Source organism: Bidens hawaiensis, unplaced genomic scaffold (genome assembly GCF_021521415.1).
Source record: "Bidens hawaiensis isolate Kalapana, Puna unplaced genomic scaffold, B.hawaiensis_p1.1 tig00022871_1, whole genome shotgun sequence".
NCBI classification, from domain to species: domain Eukaryota; kingdom Viridiplantae; phylum Streptophyta; class Magnoliopsida; order Asterales; family Asteraceae; genus Bidens; species Bidens hawaiensis.
This window is the reverse complement of record NW_027493566.1, coordinates 211,585-234,246: the sequence shown is the minus strand read 5'-3', so window position 1 is coordinate 234,246 and position 22,662 is coordinate 211,585. Positions and strand designations below refer to the sequence as shown.

General features: G+C 37.1%; 2 protein-coding genes across 3 annotated transcripts; both read right to left on the bottom strand.

The window, feature by feature from the left end:
- Positions 1–3,143: 3,143 nt before the first annotated feature.
- Positions 3,144–6,331, bottom strand: LOC143566289 (protein RGF1 INDUCIBLE TRANSCRIPTION FACTOR 1-like). The gene is made up of 5 exons (XM_077053031.1): positions 6,192–6,331; positions 4,458–4,499; positions 4,157–4,357; positions 3,833–4,048; positions 3,144–3,748 (listed from the first exon to the last, which is right to left on the bottom strand). Exons 2-5 carry the CDS (start codon positions 4,458–4,460, stop codon positions 3,440–3,442), a joined length of 729 nt encoding a protein of 242 aa, XP_076909146.1. The 5' UTR covers positions 4,461–4,499; positions 6,192–6,331; the 3' UTR covers positions 3,144–3,439.
- Positions 6,332–16,078: 9,747 nt separating this feature from the next.
- On the bottom strand, positions 16,079–22,035 carry LOC143566308 (uncharacterized). Of its 2 annotated transcripts, XM_077053047.1 has the most exons (9): positions 21,997–22,035; positions 20,878–21,849; positions 18,689–20,757; positions 18,442–18,600; positions 18,177–18,356; positions 17,903–18,097; positions 17,417–17,515; positions 16,754–17,341; positions 16,080–16,684 (listed from the first exon to the last, which is right to left on the bottom strand). In XM_077053047.1, the coding sequence occupies exons 2-9, from the start codon at positions 21,821–21,823 to the stop codon at positions 16,310–16,312; spliced, it is 4,611 nt and encodes a 1,536-aa protein (XP_076909162.1). In that variant the 5' UTR covers positions 21,824–21,849; positions 21,997–22,035; the 3' UTR covers positions 16,080–16,309. The 2 variants fall into 2 exon arrangements, with proteins under 2 accessions (XP_076909161.1, XP_076909162.1); XM_077053046.1 differs by having other exon boundaries at positions 16,079–16,684; positions 18,689–21,849.
- Positions 22,036–22,662: the final 627 nt, after the last annotated feature.

Below are 22,662 nucleotides of genomic sequence, written 5' to 3'. Positions count from 1 at the left end.
ATATCATTTTGTTTAAAATATGTATTATAATAAACTTTATAAAATGATGGTTATAACATGTGTAACACACTGATTATTTATAAAACTCCATAATCAATAACATGAATAAATTAATTCAAAATAAGTTAAAAGTGTATACATGTAAGTTTAAGTATTATAAACATAACCAATAAAACACAAACATTTAAACAAATTAACTAACAAAAATATAAGTTCATAAATTGTTTATAGAACTATTTGGAAGGTTGGAGGTGGGACTCGTGACACATGGTCACATAAAACCTTGAGACCAAAAAGCCTTTACGAATCTATTTTTATTTGGATTTATATGGTAAAGCCTTTCTAGAAATATATATGAAATTATTTTATTAAACAATTACGAAATACTAAAGAAAAAGTGAGGCTTATGCTTAGAAATTTCTCGATTTTGATTTTCTTAAATTCGCACATACGAACGTATTATAAGCTAAGAGTTATTTTTTAATGTGGGCATCCTATCAAACGTGGAGTATAAAATGCTAGACCGAAACACATACGTCTGGAAGAATTTTATAGGGGAGAGAAAGGGGGGGAGAAAGGCAAACGATGGTATGATGTTGTAGATGCTATAAAGATATGGGTTTAAGGACAATCAGATGTTTAAAAATTCAATTTATTATATAGAGCTGACATAATACTATATACATGATATAAGTTTTTGTACACGGTAACAAAATAATATTTAGAAGTTAAAATGCAATATATAAGATGATTATGTAATCAAATCATCATCTCATTTTCTTTAGCATACTTACACATTTAGTTAGTTTATGTAGAAGTGTATATTGCAATTCATTCTCTATTTAAAGTTGGGTTTTATGATTTTTATTTTTTTAGTTTTATGTTAATATGTTGATGTTTTAAATTTATTGTGTATTTGGATTTCAAATTTAGAGATTAAAACATGATTTTTGTCAAAACAAAATGGGCGAAAGTCTTAATTGAGTTTAAGTTTTATGGTTATGGAATTGTTAGAGTTATAGTTAAATTAAATTGTGTATTTATTTGTTTTTTTAACCACATTTAGAACTATTCTAATAGTCGAGTGAGTCCTAATTAAGTTTAAATTCTATTGCTATAGAGTTATTATTATTATTATTATTATAGATTAATGAATTACATATTTTGATCAATTACTAAAGTTGTACAAAATATTTTTATATTAAATAGGGTCCATGCTATTAATTAAAACAATTACTATGTCATTCTCTTTTTATTTTCAATTTCTTTACATTATCTTTGTATACTTTACATACTGTGTACATTTAATAGAGACCAATTCGTAAAACATGTAACATATAAAAAGTTGTAAATTGAGCACAATCTTTATTTGGTAAGATGTGACACATTCAATATTTATGATTTTAGTCATTTACATAAGTGGGCAACACCCTAACTGAGATAAGTGAACACCCTTATAAGAAACACGTCAACATCATATTGTCACTCTGTAAAATTCAAATCATGATTCTCATTCAAATATAAATGTGATTACAAACTAGTATTTATAGACAAGGAAACATATACGGAAACATATACATATACGCTAGTTATCAACACACTCACACGTGTACACAAAGCGAGTATCGCAATCTTGATCATGTTGTGAAGATTAGATGGATTACTTCTATACCTCACGAGTTACATGCCTCATAATTCAAATCCACCTGCATCATGATGTGACAATATTGGTTTTACGTACTTAACAGTCAGTCCAGTATTTCATGAGCGCATGAAACACCTTGAAATCAATTTGCATTTTATTTATATCATGCTTGTAGCTACGAGAACTAGTGTTCAATATGTATCCATTACGGTCTAACCTGCAAATATTTTAACCACAGAGTTATCTTTAACGTGATTTGACACTCCTCAGTCCAAACTACATGTCACTATAGTCAGTTATTTGTCTCTACGGATCGTCCATGGACTATAGATGAATACAGTCTTTCATTTGTATTGTATAAAAAATCATTGAAGAGTTTATAAAACTTTATCTTCATGCTTTTATTATCTATCACTAATGTTTAGTGGAAACAAATTGTTAGTTGCTTACTGTGTCATTTTCCATGTCCACATGACTATTTAGTATACCAAATTACTATTTAAGACCCTATTTGCACATAAAAATTGTATATAAAACAACACACATACGCGTTCTCCAATCCTTGTGAAACACAAAACAACAATAATGGAACCAAAGCATGGGATTTATGAAAGTGATGTTTTGGCACTAAACAACAAACCAATCTTTCATTTTCTCCTTTTCATTCCTTTATTTTATGTGCCACAAACAACTTCAGATCCTTCACGCCTCTTCTTCATCATCCACTTCACAATTGACCACTCTTGTACACCATGCTTTAACTACTTGTACATCCATATACATCACCATCCATACTTTACCACATACTTTCATGCTTCAACACTTGTACATTCAAGTACATCCATGGTCCATCACCCCCACACATACATGATTCCAAAGACTTTTGGTTTACAATAACACCAAAACATGCCAATGGTTGTAAACAAGTTGTAAACGGATTTAACGATTCGTAATAAATGAATCGAACTAGTCCTAAACAAGTCGAACTTGTTATAAATAGGTTGGCGGGTGAAACTTTGTAATTAAATAGGTTAAACATGACATCTAATAGGTTGGCATATAAAGCTTTGTAACTAAATAGATTAAACATAACTAAACATGTTCAACATGTCAATCCAAACACATTATAAAGAGGGGAGAGGTGACATTCAAAGGCCATAACACTTAGTAACTAAATAGCTTAAGCATAACAACTTAATCACAAACCACTTGACCAAACATGTTCAACATGTCAATTCAAACACATTATAAAGAGGAGAGAGGTGACATTCTAAAGCCATATTACTTCTAGTTATGTTTCTAGTCATGTAACGAGTCGATATATTATAAATGGGTAAGAGGTGACCGGAGTCATGTTTCAAGTCGACATATAAAGGGGTAAGAGGCGACGATCTAAAACCGTATTACTTTCTTATGTTTCTGGTCGTATCAACTATTGAGAATAACCTACATACATATTTAATTACTATACATCTTTGGGTTCATAAACCAACACATAAAAATATTTACAATATTCTACATATTCATCTCAAGTCCCTACCCATGTACATTTAGTATACACAATCTAACTTTCACCTACTTCAACCACAATATATATATATGTATCTATGCAAACCAACACAAAAACACAAAACCTTATTCTAAGTTATAGTAACCAGTTTATATCATTTTTCACAACTATACTATATGTCCCATATGTATATTCACCTTTCTATAAAATAAAACTTGTTCCGCCTCCACGTCGCGTATAATATTACCATACTTGTTACCATACGCTCCTTTTCATCTCGGTTATTAAAATGGTGCGCGACGAGGTATGCCCTTCCTCCTACTTGAGTTTCGGTTGTTGGATATCGGTGGGGTCCCCGGTGACATCTTGTTGGTGGCTTCATCTCCCGATGTAGACGAACATGACATGTCAGCATTAGCGTTTCCTCCATAGAGATTATACTGAAACATATGGGTGTTGATAAGCTGGTTGAACGAATGTGGCTTTCGCACTTTCTTAGGGGTTATCGGCTCGTCTAGCTCATATCCGTCCCGACCGTGTTTCAGCTTTTGCGTGAAGCTCAATTCCCGATCACCTCGCTTCATACCACCAAGCTAAACATAAAACATAAACATTTTAATCTCAATGCATTAAAATGACTAAAATGTATCTAAATTAAAATGTATTATAATTGATACCTTGCAACCAAGTGAACAAAACCGAAAGGCGTCAATGAGGCTCCGACCACAAATCTCACAATGATTTGTGATGCCTTTACCGGGCCTCAACTGCGGTCTTTCATTCAAGAACACAATCTTAGCGCTGTTGATAATGTAGGTTTGCACACATGTAATGTCCAAAAACCTTTGAATCTCATTAACCCTCACCACGTTATGGTACGAAGACCGCCGAATCTAATACCCCACAACAAAAAAATTAAACAAACACATTATATAATTTACATTCACTCAAGCATTTCATCAAACACCTTATGTGCATAAAACTAAAGTCAAATGTTTCACCTGAACCACACGATGATCCTTGTGGTGACCCAAACAATACGAGCACAGCGCCTTACCGCAGCAGTCGAGACAGAACAGATTGCATTCGCTTTTGTTAGCATCACCATGGAATCGACAAGTAACAAAGTAATCAGCTTTAAGCATCGGTATCAGCCATGGCGGACCAAATTCTTCATGCTCCATTTTATCAATCGGACTCACCTAAAATAAACCATCGTTAATCGATTAAACAATAATACTTTCAATAAACAAATAAAGATTCGATTTTTATGTATTAATAAATCAAGAAAGTACCAATTACCATGATTTTCTTGAAATTGGAGTTGAACCCTTGAATTAAACCCTAATTAGAAGAAACCCAGATGAGATTATAAGGATTAGAACAAACCCTTTTGATTAATTGAAGTAAATCAAAGTAAAAACCCACATTCAATAGAAAACATAGTAAAACAGAGGATTAATAAAGCAGAAGAATACTGAATAAACACTAATCGACCCCGGGCAGATTACGGATAATCTGGGGGTTAAATAGATGTTTCCCACAAGGGGTTAGACCCGGCAAAGATGGTTCTTCTGATAACCTGCAAAACAGACACCATGAGCTCGTCACTGAGAAGGGGGTACCTCCTTGTGACCACCCTCCGGCGTGAGAATCAGACTAGATTGCTCTTGAATATAAGTGTATATTAAGAGATTGCTAGAGCAGATATCAGGTATAAGATGTAAGATACAAGATAAGATGAGATGATCATACCATTTGGGGTATTTATAGCCGAAGGTAGGTTTCCAAGAGGGTATAGCCGGTTGAATAGTATTCCTGTTCTACCAACTGTGGCCTACGCACGTGCCATGCTGGTAGTTGGTGGGTAGGCAACGGCTGACAGTGACCAGGCCTGCTGTGTACTATTCCTTTTCCACCAACTGCAGGCTATGCACGTGGTATGACAGGAGTTGGTGAGTAGGTAGCGGCTAATAGTGACATACAGTACAAGAGCATGCTGCTCGCCATACTGTTGTCAATGGGCTGTCGTATCTCTGGTCAGATCTTTTGCCCATACCTCGTCAGGTACAGTACAAAAGATCTTCCAGTATCGCACGGACTGGCTCATTTGGGCGGGAGTATTCCCCCTCCCGCCTTTGTGCGGGATTGTTCCCGGCTTTGCTCATTCCTTCAGGTGACTACTGAATTATTGAGAGCTAAGTGCCTTGTGCGTGTAGCCTTGCTGCGCGGGTGGCCTTCCCTGATGGCTTGTATCCGCAGCTGCGGGAACAGGCGGAGTACTTCACCATTGGGAGGCATTTCCTGCGGGAACAGCTTGCGTACTGCGCGTAAGGACGTCACGTCTCTGAGCATGGTGGGTCCTGCGGATCCAGTTGGTTTCTGCGCAGACGTCTCTCTTCAAGGTGAGTCCTGTGGGTCCAACTGGGCTCTGCTGGGACCTACCTCTTCAAGTCCCCCCAGTCCAATGTCTTTCTCATGAGTGTTTAATAAGTGAGTTGAACTTTTGGACTTAAGCAAAGGGTTTTTGAAAAGGGTTTAGTTTTAAGGTTTTCCATGGGGATTCTTCCCGCGGAAGTTCTTATGTCACTTGCAGAAATTCCCGACTACCAGCATAGCTAAACTGGAAAAGGAATAGTACACAGCAGGCCTGGTCACTGTCAGCCGCTGCCTACCCACCAACTACCAGCATGGCACGTGCGTAGGCCACAGTTGGTAGAACAGGAATACTATTCAACCGGCTATACCCTCTTGGAAACCTACCTTCGACTATAAATACCCCAAATGGTATGATCATCTCATCTTATCTTGTATCTTACATCTTATACCTGATATCTGCTCTAGCAATCTCTTAATATACACTTATATTCAAGAGCAATCTAGTCTGATTCTCACGCCGGAGGGTGGTCACAAGGAGGTACCCCCCTTCTCAGTGACGAGCTCACGGTCTGTTTTGCAGGTTATCAGAAGAACCATCTTTGCCGGGTCTAACCCCTCGTGAGAAACATCTATTTAACCTAGTGTTTCTTCAAATACCTAGAAAGATTGATGGTAAAGATGAATCTGGACTGTGTGTGTGTGAATATGAATATGAATATGAATGAGAGGCAGACGGTGAAGAAAGAAGGAGGAAAGACTGGGGAAGGTTGAAAAGGATTGAAAGGAATTTGTAAGGCGGTCATCTATGACTATTTATATTTTTCATTTTTTTTCTATTTTTTATAATTTATTTATATATATAATAATATTAATAATAAATAAGAAGAAGAAATTTTATCAACGCTCGTTTTTAGGGTATTCATGAGTCCATGCAGTTTATTATTATTATTATTATTATTATTATTATTATTTAAATACTTTATATTTTGTTGTGTATATGATGCTATAAATAAGTTGTGAAATGTAAAAGTGTTGATAATTTCAATTTCAAATGTTTTATCAAAAGGTTTGAACTTCAATGTTTTGAAGTTTAGATGATAGGATTTCAAAGTTCAAATAGATTTAAAATTTAAATGTAAAGGATAGCGATAACGTAGAAATGAAAGAATGTTTGTGAAAACAATAGGTGTATTACTGATATAGCACCTATGGGTGTATAAAATCGATTTGGAACCTCATTCGGATCTGGTCAATTGACACAAATCAGATTGGTTTAGAAACTGATTCCAAAAGAAAAGGCATGTTGGATCAGATAGGATGCGAACCGTATTCACCCAAAATCAGTTCGTGTCTAGATCTAAAGAGTTATTATTTACTTACCAAAAAGAATGTAGCCTAGTGATATGAAGGTGTGATGCACAGGTGTCTCTTCCTGTGAAATTGAGGGTTTAGGTGATGAACAAAAATATATAAGGTGATTGAGTTAGCTTTTATGAAAACAAGTTTATTGTACATAGACGGTATAAGGGTTAAAGTGATAATTTAGGGACATTCATGAAATGATGACGAAAGATTTGACCGACTGATATGAACAGAGAAAGAAAATTCAACGAAGATAAATGTTTTTTTGGGTGATTAATTTTTTATGACGCTATTAAGTGGGCCCATTGCATGTAAGTTGTCCAGCTAGAATCGATTAGCTTTGAAAAAAATTATTGATGACGGAGTTAGCTTTCTATAAAAAGATGAAAATAAGTTTATTTTACATAGTTAAGGTGATAATTTAGCCAATACTTATGAAAAGATGACGAAAGATTTGACCAACTGATATGAACAGAGAGAAAATTCAACGATGATAATGCTTTTCGGTTAGATTTTTTTATGACGCAATTAAGTGAGGCCGTTGCATGGAAGCCATTCGATTCTAATCGAATCCCTCTTTTTCCTAGTATATGTATATCTAATTATGGTATCTCAAATAAATTATGTGTAAATGTAATGCCAGATAATCTCTCCTTTTCTTAGTATATGTAAATGTTAATGCCAGAGTTAATAACAAAAACATTCGAAGATAGAATAACTTTGAAATAATTTTTTCACTTGGATACATTGTTGAAAAAAGCTAATATTTTGTACTTTTTATGAAAAGTTGATATTTGCAAATTTACAGTTTGTGTGTTAGCCAATTTATAGATAAATCAAGGTTACACTTTACTTTAATCATTCATATACAAAAGTTTATAAAATTAGCTAAGATTGCGTGTAAAGAGTAGGAGAGGGGGCAGATAAAGCCCTTACCCCCCCCCCCCCCCCCCCCTCCTCAAGCATTATAGGGGTGTGAAGGGGCATATGCATTTCAACGATAACGTCATATCTGACTTGAAGTGATAATGATTGAAAGAATATTGTTATTACATATGTTTTTTTTATTAAAAAAACAAGTAATTATGTGATGAAAAACGCCCCATAAGAATATTAAACATACGCATGGTCTAAGAAAAATCAATCAGTTGTAAGACTAGTTGTTATGGATGAACTTTAAAGTCTAAGTTAAAGCGTCACGTCACTGTCACATAAACAATAGGCTTTAACAAGTAATTCATTGCCTCGTTGTGGATTTAAAGCCCCAATTTCCTTGTTAAAGCCCCATGGTCCCACATTTTATCAACTACTGCTCGTTAACATGCTTCTGGCTCCCCTTTTACCGTCCCGGCAAGGTGTGCTGGACTTTAAAACCGAGCCATGTCATTTTGTTACTCACCAATGCTGCCCACAACGACCCGCCTTAAAGGAGTAAAACAATTTGTCTTATCCATTAAGTATTTTATAATTAATTATTAATTATTTTAATATTTGTAAATTTAGTATCAATCAAAACTTAAAAAGCAACTAAAATACAACCATTAATTTAAAAACATAAAAATGTGATAAAACTATATAATTGTGTTAATTTTGCGGCGGTCCACGTGTTTCGGTTACGACAACTCCTTTCCTCTTCTATCTTATCTCCTATTTATTTTTGTTTAATAATCTTTTTCTTATTTATTCCTTCTTTTTATTCAACTTTTATGTGGTTTTCTCTATTTCTAATACGTACTTATCTTATAATTTATTTATGACGACTCTATTAAAAAACCTTTATATAATTCCACTGGTTTTATAAAAGAGACCTCAAGATATAAATGGTTTAAAACTGTAATGTGTATATTTTATTTTTGTTAAAGGCTATTCTATTTCAACACAATTTTGATACGCATAAATAGAAAAGAATCAATGTGATGAAAAAAAAAAGAGAGAGATGTTTTAGGGTGTTTGGTTTGTCAATAAAATCAACTTTTACATAAGAAATCTCATACCGTTAAAATCATTCATTCTCTTCTTTATTTTTCCGTTACATTTCTCCTTAACTGTACTTTCTAGACAACACCATCTAACAACTACCCCACCACAACCTGACCACCACCTTCGTCACCGCCTGACTGCCACCACCATCCCTACCACCACAATCACCCGCCAACACAACCATCACCTGACTATCACCATTACCGCAACTCAGAGTTCTGGTCGCTTGATTTTGAGTGTAGAATCGTGACTGAGTTAGTTTAAACGATTAAAGTTGTTTTCGAGTCATGGGTTTAACTGCATGTTATGAATTAAGTGTTGATTTCATGAATTTGTAAGTAAGGTGTGGATGATTGCAATGAATGAATACTTATATGGTGAAATTTGGCTAAATAAATTGAGTAACGTGCAGGTTTTACGAAATTACTTTATGAATAAAGAGCGTGTCCATATTTTTATGATGGCATGGTTTGGAGATGTTCATATTAAAGTTATAATTGTTGAATGTTCATGCCCACCAGGTGTTTGATGAAATGTCTAAACTATTAAAATAGTTTAAATGTGTTTGAGTTGTAACGATTACTTGCGTGTCCTGGTTTATTTTAAGAGCTAAACTAGTGGGCATGAGATTATGATAAACTAGCAAGTGTCAATGAATTATGTGTATTCTAATTGATTGAGAAGTTGACTTGTTGTCGAGGTAGGTTTTGCGTAGCTTGGAAGACAACGGGCCAAACGAGTAACAAGGCAAAGGCACTCCTACGGGCGAAGGTGAGTGACTCGAATATGGATTCGATTAGAATAGTCTTAGTAATGAATTTAGATTCTTATAATTAAAGTGTTTTATTATAATAACCTTTGCATGGTTTAACCAAACAATGTCTCATCGTCTTGACATTGATTGGGGTTTTGATCCAATAAATAAAGGGTGCAAATTGATAAAGGGTCAGGTGATACAAGTGCTGATATTCAGCATATCTAATAATTTATCTCGTTTTGAAATATTCATAGTAAATTAACCGGATGTCCGATCGAGGCTTTTAATATATCGGCGGAAAGGTCCTTGAGTCTACTTTACTAATATTTTTGAGTTGAGATGAAATACCTTCTGTAAGTAGCTGAAAATTTTGAGTTTCCACAGCCACGCAAGGCTGTTTTGGAAACTGAATTTTATTGCATTTATAAAACTATTGGGGTGTCTTTGGTATGGTTGTAAACTTAAAGGTGACTAAAACATTTTACATGAGTTGGGGTTGAGGTATGGGTTGTCTTAGAATAAACTAAATGGTGGGATTTTGGTTAAGTTGTGGGGTTTGATGTAATCAGGGTGTCGCAAGTTTGTAGGCCGTTTTAAATATACTATTACCGTTTGTGGTTTTTAAGTTGATTTCAAACCAAAGGCAGGTGAATCTTACAAACTTAATAATGGTGTTTGCCAAGGGTAATAATAAGTTGTTAATCGAGCGGGTTGTGGTGTAATATACAATTAAAATCGGTGTGTTATGTTGTTTAATATTTACGGTGCGAATTAACCTACTAAAGGTCTTTTGTAGTGTTTTCAGTTCGTATCAACAGGGATATCATAGGTGAAATGACCCAATGTTGGGGTCAGGAGAAGTAAGGGAACATGGACGCATAAAAATGGAGTTTTAAACCGTTGTGGAAGTCGTTCCGCATGAGTGAAGCTTGACACGTTTTGTGTTTATATGAATCATATTTGTATAATTGTATGTAGAATGTGAGTCCTCACTTAGCTTCATCTAATTAGTTGTGGTGGTGGTGGTATGCAGGTATAAAGAATCTTTAATAAATGGAGGCGGTTATGATATGTGAATTAAGCGGGTCGACTTGGATTATATATCTTACTGGAAATTAATTGGAGACATTTATCCTAGAGTAACGCAGGGTCAAAGAAGTGGCTTAACCCGACTTAAAAGATAAGTGAATAAATAAGCAATTTTCAATCATTTGGTTTGGATGATAACCACATACTTATGTATATATGTATGATGATTATACCAGAGAAATATTTAATTGTGAGATAGACTAACATCGGGTGATGTCATGTGATAGTTTTGGATGGTGAAAGGCTTTGGTGATCAAGTTAATAGACCGGGTCAACGGGATGGGGACATGGAGTTGGTGTGCATGATTTTGCATAGTTGTTTTGTAAAGTCATTCTTTTACTTTGTGATTGTATTGGTATTTTGGAGTATAAGCTCTATATCGGTTTATTAAGAGTCGAAGTGTCCACAAATGTTTGGGTCACTTTTGTATTGTTTTCGTTGGGTGTCTAAACATGTTTACATATTGTAAGGATTGTTTATTTTACCTACAGGTCATGCTGAAATTTCAAAAAAAAAAATGAGCCTATTTTTCACAAGATGCTTAAATATATGTTTTAAATTTTTGGGTGTTTCATTTTATTCTTATAGGTTAATCAAACAAGCAAATGAATTGTAATGATTTATTTCTTACAGGTCAATTAACTTACCTTGTTTAGCAAGGTTTGTTTAGTGTAGATAGATAGTGTAGGCCCATGTATAACTATAATGTTTTAGTTTGTGAGTTCATGGGTAGGTTTGATATATAAATAAGAAAGAGTTGTAGTGACTTATCATAAAAATTTGGTATTGTTTGTGTTACTGGATCGTAGTGATTTTAAACCAAAGAAATCACAAATTGGTACATGAATCAACTTACCACATGCATGTCTGCAAAACTCACTTGAAGCATGAAAGTGTACATGTAGTCAAAAAGCAAAGCCAGTAGATCTTAAGTACATTATGGTGATTTTTTAGGTACAAACACCTAGAGGTGAAAAAAAAACCCGAACTCAACGCTGGATCCTAAAAAAAAATCCGGAACAGGGTTTTTTATACCCGTACCTGACCCTACCGTAAGGTACGAATAAGGTATGCATTTAGTACCAAAACCCGTACCCGAACCGGACCCGATTTGTAACCAAATAATACCCGAAACCCAGAACCGGTTTCATACCCGAGACCGGGTTTTTTCAATTCCTGATCTATAGTCGAAATTATCCGAAAAATACCTAAAAATACCCTTAAAAAGTAGAGATGCACAAAAAACCCGAACCCGAAAAAAAAACCCGGAACCGGTTTTTTAATACCTGGGATTTTAATACCCGAACCCGTACCCGACCCTACCCGTAGGGTACGGATAGGGTATGCATTTCGGTAGTAAAACCCGAACCCGAACCGGACCCGATTTGTACCCGGTAATACCCGAAAACCGGAACCGGTTTCATATCCGGAACCGGGTTTTTCCAATACCCGACTGGGTACTTCAAATACCCGAAGTATACCTGAAAAATACCTTAAAATACCCGGAAAATACCTCTAAAAGTGCAACCTTTTAAAAAATCCAATCTATACATGAAAAATACCCGGAAAAAAGCCCGAAAAAACCCGAAAATAGGGTATTCAAATACCCGGTTTTAGAATACCCGGTTCTATACCCGACCCAAACCCGATGCATAGGCTATGGTTTTTAGAGACAATACCCGGACCCGGACCCAACCCGGTTATCGCCAATACCCGATTTTCCAATACCTGGTCATACCCGAACCCAGGTATTTTGTAACATCACGTAAATATCGGGCTAAAAATGTCAATTTTTAAAGTCAAGGGACCAATTCTACCAATTTCTAAACTTCAGGGGCCAAAATGAAAAATCTGATTTCTGGACCCATCGCGCTACGCGACGGGTCAAGAAAGACACCCATCGCGTACCGCGATGGGTTGTCTGACAGGTATTGACACGTGTGCCACGTGGCACACGGTGGCAACACGTCTGCCACGTGGAACGGCGCCTGCCACGTGTCGACACGTGGCAGGTCTAGTGGTGACTGGCCAAGCCTAGTCGCGGTACGCGACAGGCAAAGCCAAAGTCACGTGACCACTTACCCCTAATGGAATTTTCATATAACAATAGTTATCACACGAGTATTCAAGCCGCACCATTCGAGGCGTTATATGGTCGAAAATGTAGAACGCCCGTGTGCTGGTCTGAAACCGGAGACAATCAATTGTCTGGACCCGATATAGTCCAAGAAATCACCGACAAAGTTCTTCAAATCCGCGAACGACTTAAGACGGCACGTGATCGCCAAAAGAGTTACGCCGATGTCCGTCGTAAGCCATTAGAGTTTAATGTCGGTGACAAGGTTCTTTTAAAAGTCTCGCCATGGAAGGGCGTAGTCCGTTACGGCAATAAAGGCAAGCTAAGTCCTCAATTCGTTGGACCCTTCGAGGTACTCGAACGAATTGGTACCGTCGCATACCGTTTGCGACTACCCGAGGAAATGCAAGGGATACACGACGTATTCCATGTATCGAATCTGCGTAAGTGTCTAGCTGATGAGTCTCTTTCGATGCCACTAAAAGATGTAGAAATTAACGAAAACTTAAAATTCATTGAAAGACTAATTCAAATTGAAGATTCGAAAACTAAGAAACTTAAAAGACGAACTTTGAAAATCGTGAGAGCAAGATGGGACTCACGAAGAGGACCCGAGTATACATGGGAACTCGAGTCCAAGATGAGGAAGAAATACCCCCACTTGTTCTCATAAGCAATCTCGAGGACGAGATTTATTTCAAGGTTGGGAGGATGTAACATCACGTAAATATCGGGCTAAAAATGTCAAATTTTAAAGTCAAGGGACCAATTCTGTCAATTTCTAAACTTCAGGGGCCAAAATGAAAAATCTGATTTCTGGACCCATCGCGCTATGCGACGGGTCAAGAAAGACACCCATCGCGTACCGCGATGGGTTGTCTGACAGGTATTGACACGTGTGCCACGTGGCACACGGTGGCAACGCCTGCTGCCACGTGTCACCACGTGGCAACACGTCTGCCACGTGGAACGGCGTCTGCCACGTGTCGACACGTGGCATGTCTAGTGGTGACTGGCCAAGCCTAGTCGCGGTACGCGACAGGCAAAGCCAAAGTCCCGTCGCGTACCGCGACGGGATCAAAATTTGGCTATAAATAGGGGGTCACGGCATTGATCCTCTCACACCTCAAAATCACACACTTTACTCTCTCTCTCTAACTTCTCTCACTACCTCGTAAAACGTGCCATTAATCCACCTCGAAAACCGTACCCTGTTACCTCGTTTTCCGTGCCTTATACCTCGATAAACGTGCCACTTTTCGACAACGTTTCAAGTACGGAGGAGGTGCTGCCCTGACGTCCCGACGACTGCCTTGAAGTACGTGCTATAAGGTGTTGGTGTCTCGATAAGCGTGTCAAGGGTTGATCAAGCGTGTGTTGATAAGAAGGATAGATTTGAAGTGCTGCCCGAGTGTGAAAGGTATTTCTAAGCCAAGCAAGGTAGGCATAATGCCCGACGAAAATAATAATAAAATATTACAACGGCTTAATACCCAAGTCGAAGTTATTCTCGATAAACAAAGAAAGATATAACAAAGAAAGTAAAGAAAAGAAAGATAAAGTATATATATAAATATAGAAGATGGTTCAAATAAAAAACAATTGTTTTGTGAGAAGTGTGAGAATGCTTTAAAATATAGCACACCACCTAAATAAGAAACTATACCATATAAATAGGAAACTATACGGTTTTTAGAAACTACCAATCTCAACCGTCAGATCCTAGATCCAAGGGTCTACATCTCTTCTTATGCTTCTCACAAAATGATTGTTTTTTACATTAACCCTACCCTATAAATATATATATATATAATTATTCTTTGTTATGAAATATATATTATTTAAGTATAATGAGTATACTTAAATAATGAAGAAAGAAATATGTTTCTTAATGAAGAAGAAACGTCGGGTTTTATAAATAAACTAAAGGTTTATTAATATTACTTTTCAACTAAAGGTTTTAAAGTAAAAGGAGATTATGAACTAAAGGTTCATCGAGATAAATAAGACTAAAGGTCTTAAAGTCGGATCGTGTATCCGACTAATGAATGTTATACTCGTACTATAGGTGCGAGATAGCGAAGGAAAGACTAATGGACGGTGTTGGAAGCCGATCCCATTGAAAAGGTGAATACGCCCCACTTTTATAAACTTGTTTTCAAACAAACAAACGTGTTATGTGTAAAACTTTACACGAGGCTTCGTGTCTCTAAAAACATTGTAAATAAGAGTATAAACCTAGCCCTCAGGCTGTGGTATACGTTTGTCTGGATCCTTACATATGTGGTATGTGGTGGGCACATCGCACCACGCCTGGTCACAACCTCCAGCCACAATGGGCCGGACCAAAGTATGTCCGAGTGAGAATGACCTTGTGTATGTTTATGGTACCTAAGTACGTCGAAACGCTGCGGTGTTTTGCTGAGGTGACCTAGTGTAGAGACTCGAGTTTATGATGATTGTTATACTTGATTATTCCTAAGCCAAGATGGGTCGAGGCTTACGTGGTCTCGAGGGGTAGTTAAGTAAAGAAAATATTTTTAGCGTCAGCATATTCACCAACATTCGTTGCTGACGTATTTTATAACATTTTGCAGGTAATCAAGATTAGAGCTTGAAAACGAAGAAACTCAAGAATCTGATGGCTCGGATAAGTTTGTTTAAATATTAAAATATAATCTTTTTGTAAAACATATAAATAAGTAAATACTAAACGAGACTTTTGTCTCGTTCTTTTGTAATGTAAATATTTATAATATCGATCCTTATGTTTTATAAAGTCTTCCGCTAATAACCGCAACTCTGATTTATTTACAAATATGGTACCAACTATTGATCATACTCCTAGGCCTAGAATGGGGGTGTGACATATTTGAAAAACCCGATTTGTGCACCTCTACTAAAAAGTACAATCCCTAAAAAAATCCAATCTATACCCATACCCAAAAAATACCCGGAAAAAAGCCTGAAAATAAGGTTTTTTTTCAATAATCGAAAATAAGGTATTCAAATACCGATTTTAGAATACCCAGTTCTATACCCGACCCGAACCCAATACATAGCGTATGGTTTTTAGAGACAATACCCGGACCCAAACCCAACCCACGTATTGCTAATATCCTATCTTTCAATGACCGATCATACCTGAACCCGATCCCATACCTGAAACCGAGTATTCGAAAACCCCGATTTATGCACCTCTACAAACACCTACTATAAAATCAAATGTTGTGAGCACAAGTAATAAAATGCTAAGAATAATAGGTAACACATATAACAAACACCCATACATTATTATTAATTAATGTAATTAAATTATACTTAAAAAGGTTCTTGTCCTGTAAATTCAAACTAAAAGTTTATAAATATACTCAAAAACTATATCAAAACCAACAAAAGCCCAAACTTATTACAAACTCTTTAACGCATAATATATGTATGTATATCTATCTATCAATCAATCTATAGATGCTCTTCAACCCAACACTCCAAATAAACCAACCAACCACTCAGATGAGCCCATTGAACTTGATCCTGAAGTAACTGGTGTTACCCAACAGAAAAAACACCAATACAGCAGCAACAGCAAGAGCCCACTTTCCCCATTGTTGCCACCTCTTTCGGTTTCGGTTCACTAGTGGTGGCGGGATGGGCTTCGGTTTCAACTGCTTTGAGTAGAAATGCGGTGGCGGCTGGGCTTTTTTCTTATTATTATTCTTTTCCTTGGAAATGGCTTCGGTTTTGGTTTCGATTTCTTTAGTTACCACTGCTGCCTCGCTGGCACTTTCTAGGCTCGCTCTCGCCATTGGTTCTTCTCCGTTTGTGCTTCCGTCTCCGCCATCTGTCTTTTTCTTCTCCTTCTTTCTCAGTCTCTTCTCTCTCTCCTACAAAAATTCACATTATTATTGTTATTATTATACTTATAATTACCATTATGTTTTACTAAAACAAACCTTTTCTTTTTGCTCAGCTTCCTTGCGAGCCCGCATCTCGGCTCTCAATTGGGCTTTTTCAGCATTGCGTTTCTTCCTCTCGAGTGCTTCAGCAGCCTTGGCTTTTTCCTCAAGGCGGCGTTGCTCTTTTAACTTGGCGGCAATCTCTTCTTTCCTCAATTCCTCGGCCTTTTTAGCCAGCTCAATCTCTACCTCGTTTCTATGGTCAACGACCAGCTCAGCGACCACTGCCACGTCATCACTTCCCACGGCTCTCGATTTTGCAACACTTTTGGTTTTCAAATTTTGATTCTTTTGGTCCGGTGCTTTCTCAACAGATCTTTTGTTAGTGTCACCATTACTTTTAATACTATCATCTGTGTGTTTGTCAGTAGATGAAACAATCTTTACTTGTTCAACAGGTAAAACCACTGGGTTGTTATCAGGTTTTTCGTTCACGTTACTAGGCGGTACAGGTGCCACGTCATCAGGGACAAGTGGTGTGCTTTCCAATGCCCTTTGTCTTCTGCTTGCATTCATATTGCACCTGTTGATGTAATCTTTCCTGAACTCATCATTGTTGTTCCATTGTTCCATAAATGTCTCCACCTACAACTGATGTGTTAATCCCATATAAATTAAATTACAAATATATAAATAGCGAAATAAATTTAGTTAAATAACCTGATTTGCGCACAAACGATAAAGTGCCTCTTTATTTCCATGTGATGCAAAATCCCTTGCTGCTGTTAAATCGTCCTTGAACTGGCGGAAAGTTTTGTTCTGCAAATCAAAGTAGCCAGAATTCATTATTAATATCACAAAAATGCATGTTTCACTCATGGATTGCAAGTTGATACATATTCAAATGTAGCAGCATTTAGATGCATAAACCAAATAATGCACAGCTTAGGAACATAAAATTAGTGAAAAAAAAGCCAATAATAGATATAGCCAAAGTAATGGCGAATGTGTGACGATATATAATCAAATATGCACCGTAAATCGAGCATATAAACCATAAGTGACTTATATCATGAATTTATTATATATTTTTTTAAACAGTTTTTTCAACATGTAATATCAAATCCACACATATAATGTGATTACTCAAGATGTAGAAACTATGCATAATTCACAACATCAAATAATAATATGATCACAACAAACCTTGTCATATGATAGTTTTTTCAAACTATTTAAATGAGCATACGCATTTTGCCTAACATCATCTGCATCTCTGAATCGAGCTTGAAGTTCTCTTTCCGTTCTACTTTCCTCATTATATGTTTTCCCAGCTGTTTTGACAGCCGCTTCAGCTTTAGCAGCCTTATCTTTTAATGAGTCCAGTTCTTTCCTCAAAGTCTGCATATAATAAAAAATAAAAATAAAGATGATGATAATAATAGTAAGAAGAATAACAAAAAAAACATTATTTTTCTACCTTCATACGTTCCTCATTTTGATCTTTCTGGTCAATAGCCTGTTTAATTTCTTCTGGGCTTCCCATATTTGAGGCTAATTGATCACGAAGAGACTTAAGCTGCTTAATCTCACGAATAAACTGTTTTTCATCTTTTAAAAGCAACGTTTCATGTTGTATCATATGCTCCATATTATATATCTGCTTCAAAAGCATAAACTTTTAAAACTCTACTCAAGAATATTTACATGTTTAAAAGACAAAGAAGTGAATCATGGTATCATACCCTGCCATCAATATCTTCAACCGACATTGCATTCTTCAACCTGTTGATGACAACCTGGACCGAGTCTATTTCCTGCCTCTTTAATCTAACTAGCCGTCTTGCTGCGGTTTCCTCTGTTTTGGCTGCATTATATGCGTCGTTATGGGCTTTCAACTTTGCCTGCAGAAGAAAATATTAAACAAATAGCATTAATCACACTTCTAAGTTTTATCAAAATTGGAAAATCGATAATTTCAAAATTTCTCACCCTTATTCCTTGGATCTCTGCTCGGACTGCATCTCGAAGGCGTGTCTTCTCCTCAACTGCCAACTGTGCGCTTCTAATTTGATCCCTGTAGCTTTCATCTTCATATCTAGGAATCCTTATCAAGAAGTTATATGGTAAAACCTCAGATTCTTCATTCTGTACATCAATGGAATCAGTAGCAGAATCCTCTACAGATGAGGTGGGAATCTCATCACTTTGAATGGCACCAACGTCTTCGGTTTCTACATTCTGTATGTTATGAGTTGTCTCGTGACGCCCAATTGAGCCAAACTCAATCACAGCTCCACTGCTCACAATTGTGTCAGAGAAACTCAATGTGGAATGACCTCCATTTGGAACATCCTTAACTTCAGTTTCTTTTTCTTCATCAATCTTTTCAACTCTTGTTTCACAATCCATACCTTCATCTGATATGTTCTCTATAGCCGGATGAGATACAGATTCAACAGGTGCATCTTTAACTTCAGTTTCTTTTTCTTGATAATCAGATGCACCATTTTCGACCTCAGTTTCACCATCTATATCTTCAGCGGCTACATTATTTGCAACCAGATGAGATACATGTTCAACAGAAGCATCCTTAACTTCAGTTTCTTTTTCATCATCATCAGATACAACTTCAGCCTTCTGCTCAACTACTATTAATTCATCAGGAGTAGAGAGTGATTCATTGCTCTTAACAACTAGCAACTCGCTGTTATTGCATTCAGATACCATAAGATCAACAGTTTCAACCTTTTCAAAACTTCCATTCGGTTGGAAGCCTTCTTGAGGTTCATCAATTGAACTGCTGACTTCATGTTGTGAAGTTGTATTTACATAAATAATGGGCTCAATGTTACTTTCTGTTTCCAATGGTACTTCAGCCTCATTGATAGATACTGATGTGCTATGCTCCAATTTCAAATCGTCTTCAACAGTGTCTGTAACTGCATCTTCTACTTCGGCATGCTCCTTTGTGTCTTCAGAGTTCACCGCAATTTCTACAAAATCTGCAACTTTGCTTACTGTTTCTGAGCTTCCCTCCATTAGCTCCTCAATTTTCTCTGCTGATTCTTCCTTCTTGCCATTAATCACTAACGGTACACTTCTATCAGCCTCCGTTCCAAAAATCTGAGTCTCTCCCGTCTCCAAAATCTCATCAAAGTTTTGAGCTTTCCCATTGGCTAAGGCATCAGTGTCCTTAGACAACACAAGTTCCGAGTCTAGATTCTCTTCTGATTCTGTGCTTAAGCCAATGTCTGTCCCTTCAGCTTTCATGTCCTCAGACACACTCAAAGACTCGGCTTTTATCCCATCACAGACATAAGTCGGCTCAGCTTCTATGTTGTCATCTGAGGTAATAACTAGCAACTCCTGATGCTCTTCTGACTTTCCATTAACTTCCTCGGTATGATTACCATTAGGTTCTGATTCAACTGATGCTGAATATTCTTGATCGTCAACTGGCACTTCACATTCTCGTTCCTTGGTTGGACTTCCAAAAGATTCTGGCTTGTCTTCTGTAACTTGACTTGCCAAGTCTTCAGATGGCTTACCAGACTCCTCAACTGTTACTTGATCCTCTTGTTCCTCGGTTGGACTTACAGAAGATTCTGGCTTACCTGCTGTAACTTGACTTGCCAAATCTTCAGATGGCTTACCAGACTCATCAATCGTTACTTGTCCCTCTTGTTCCTCGGTTGGACTTACAGAAGATTCTGGCTCGTCTGCTGTAACATGACTTGCCAAATCTTCACATGACTTACCAGACTCATCAACTGTCACTTGATCTTCTCGTTCCTCGGTTGGACTAACAGAAGATTCTGGCTCATCTGTTGTAACTTGACTTACCAAATCTTCAGATGACTTACCAGACTCATCAACTGTCGCTTGCCCCTCTCGCTCCTCGGTTGGACTAACGAAAGATTCTGACCCATCAGCTGTTACTAGGCAATCCAAATCTTCAGATGGTTTGCCAGACTCATCAACTGTTACTTGACCCTCTTGTTCCTCAGTTGGACTTACACAAGATTCTGGCCCATCAGCTTTTACTTGACTTGCCAAATCTTCAGATACTTTACCAGACTCATCAACTGTTATTTGACCCTCTTGTTCCTCGGTTGGACTTACCGAAGATTCTGGCCCATCAGCTGTTACTTGACTTGCCAAATCTTCAGACGGTTTACCAGACTCATCAACTGTTATTTGACCCTCTTGTTCCTCAGTTGGACTTACAGAAGATTCTGACCCATCAGCTGTTACTTGACTTGCCAAATCTTCAGATGGTTTACCAGACTCATCAACTGTTATTTGACCCTCTTGTTCCTCGGTTGGACTTAGACAAGATTCTGATCCATCAGCTGTTACTTGACATTCCACGTCTTCAGACGGTTTGCCAGATCCAGCAGCTGTTACTTCACATTCTGCATTGTCAACTCCATTGCTAGTAGACTCTGGCCCGTTATTAACCATCACTTCACAATCTATATTGCTATCTGTCGTGTTGATCACAACAGACTGAGACTCAGTATTGTTTACATCGGACAGATGACTAACAGAATCTGACTCGGTGACCGTAACCTGAGAACTCTTGATTGTACTCAGAGAGGACTCCGGATCACTAACCGTAGACCCAATATCATCCGTTTTGGTTTCTACATTCGGGACCTCGTCAGCATCCTCCACTTCTTCAGTACTCTCGACAACCGCCTCACCAAAATGACCATTTACACCCTGAACAACGGCATTAGTCTCTACCACCGCAGGTGGATCAACAGTAGATCCGTTTACGAGATCCACACCGTCTTTAACCTCCTCCAACGGATCAACAGCTATCACCCCATTCCCGTTGTCTTTCAATCGATCACCTTCATCAGCCGAATCAGATCTACAACCAAACTCATCACCATTACCATCAACACCACCGGTATCATCCGGATCACCGCCACTCACCTCCACACCACCACTAACAAACACATAAGAAGCCTCATCGGCATCATCCTTCACCTCACCACCGACACATCCATTACCAACACCACCGACATTATCCAAACCGCCATTACCTACACACTTATCCTCAATCTCGACCTTCCGTACCACATCACTACACACCACTTCAGTACCAGCCGTCATTGCCAAATGCCAACCGATCACAAATTCTACAGATTAATCACAAAATCAAATCACGAAATCAACATCAAACACTTCAATTTCAATCAAATCCACAATTCAATTAACTCAATTACAAATCAAATCACAAAAATGCATAATCTATTCACAATCTAGAGGATCCGAATTGTACGTACCGGTAATAGATTCGGATGTGTGTGATCCGGATCAGATCGAGAAGTATGACTGACGGCAGTGAAATTGAAGGTAGGAAGTAAAATTAGGGTTTATGAGAATGCAGTAATAATAATATTAATCGGAGGTCGAAGAAAACGGGAGCGGGAGATCTAACTCTCTCTCTAGATTCTCTCTCTAAAATATATCACACACACATAATAAAGAAAAACTTTTGGCTTGGGTTGTTTCTTTTCTTTTTTTTTGTTCACGTCTCACTCATTGATTCGAACTTGTATACTTGATTATATCCAACTGTTTTATTCTTTTTTTCCGAGGTATCCTTTGCTTTTATTATTTTATATTATTTAAAGTATTTCATATATAAGTTAAAACTCACTCTCTTGGCTTTAGGTGAGAGTTTTCACCGGATCGAAAGACAGGTGATAATGAATTTAGCCAGTAGTTTGTTTGGATGATTCGTTGACCGCTCAAAAATAAATAAATATTCAGTTAATATGTTTAATACAAAATCAATATTAACAGATATCATAAATGTGTTTATGGATATTCCTTAATGTCTCGGCTATTCATGAAACGTGAGGTCTGAATGTGAATGATTGATTATATGTTTTCGGAAAAAATATCAAATAATTTATTAAGATTCCTACCAGATCTGTTCTTTCTTT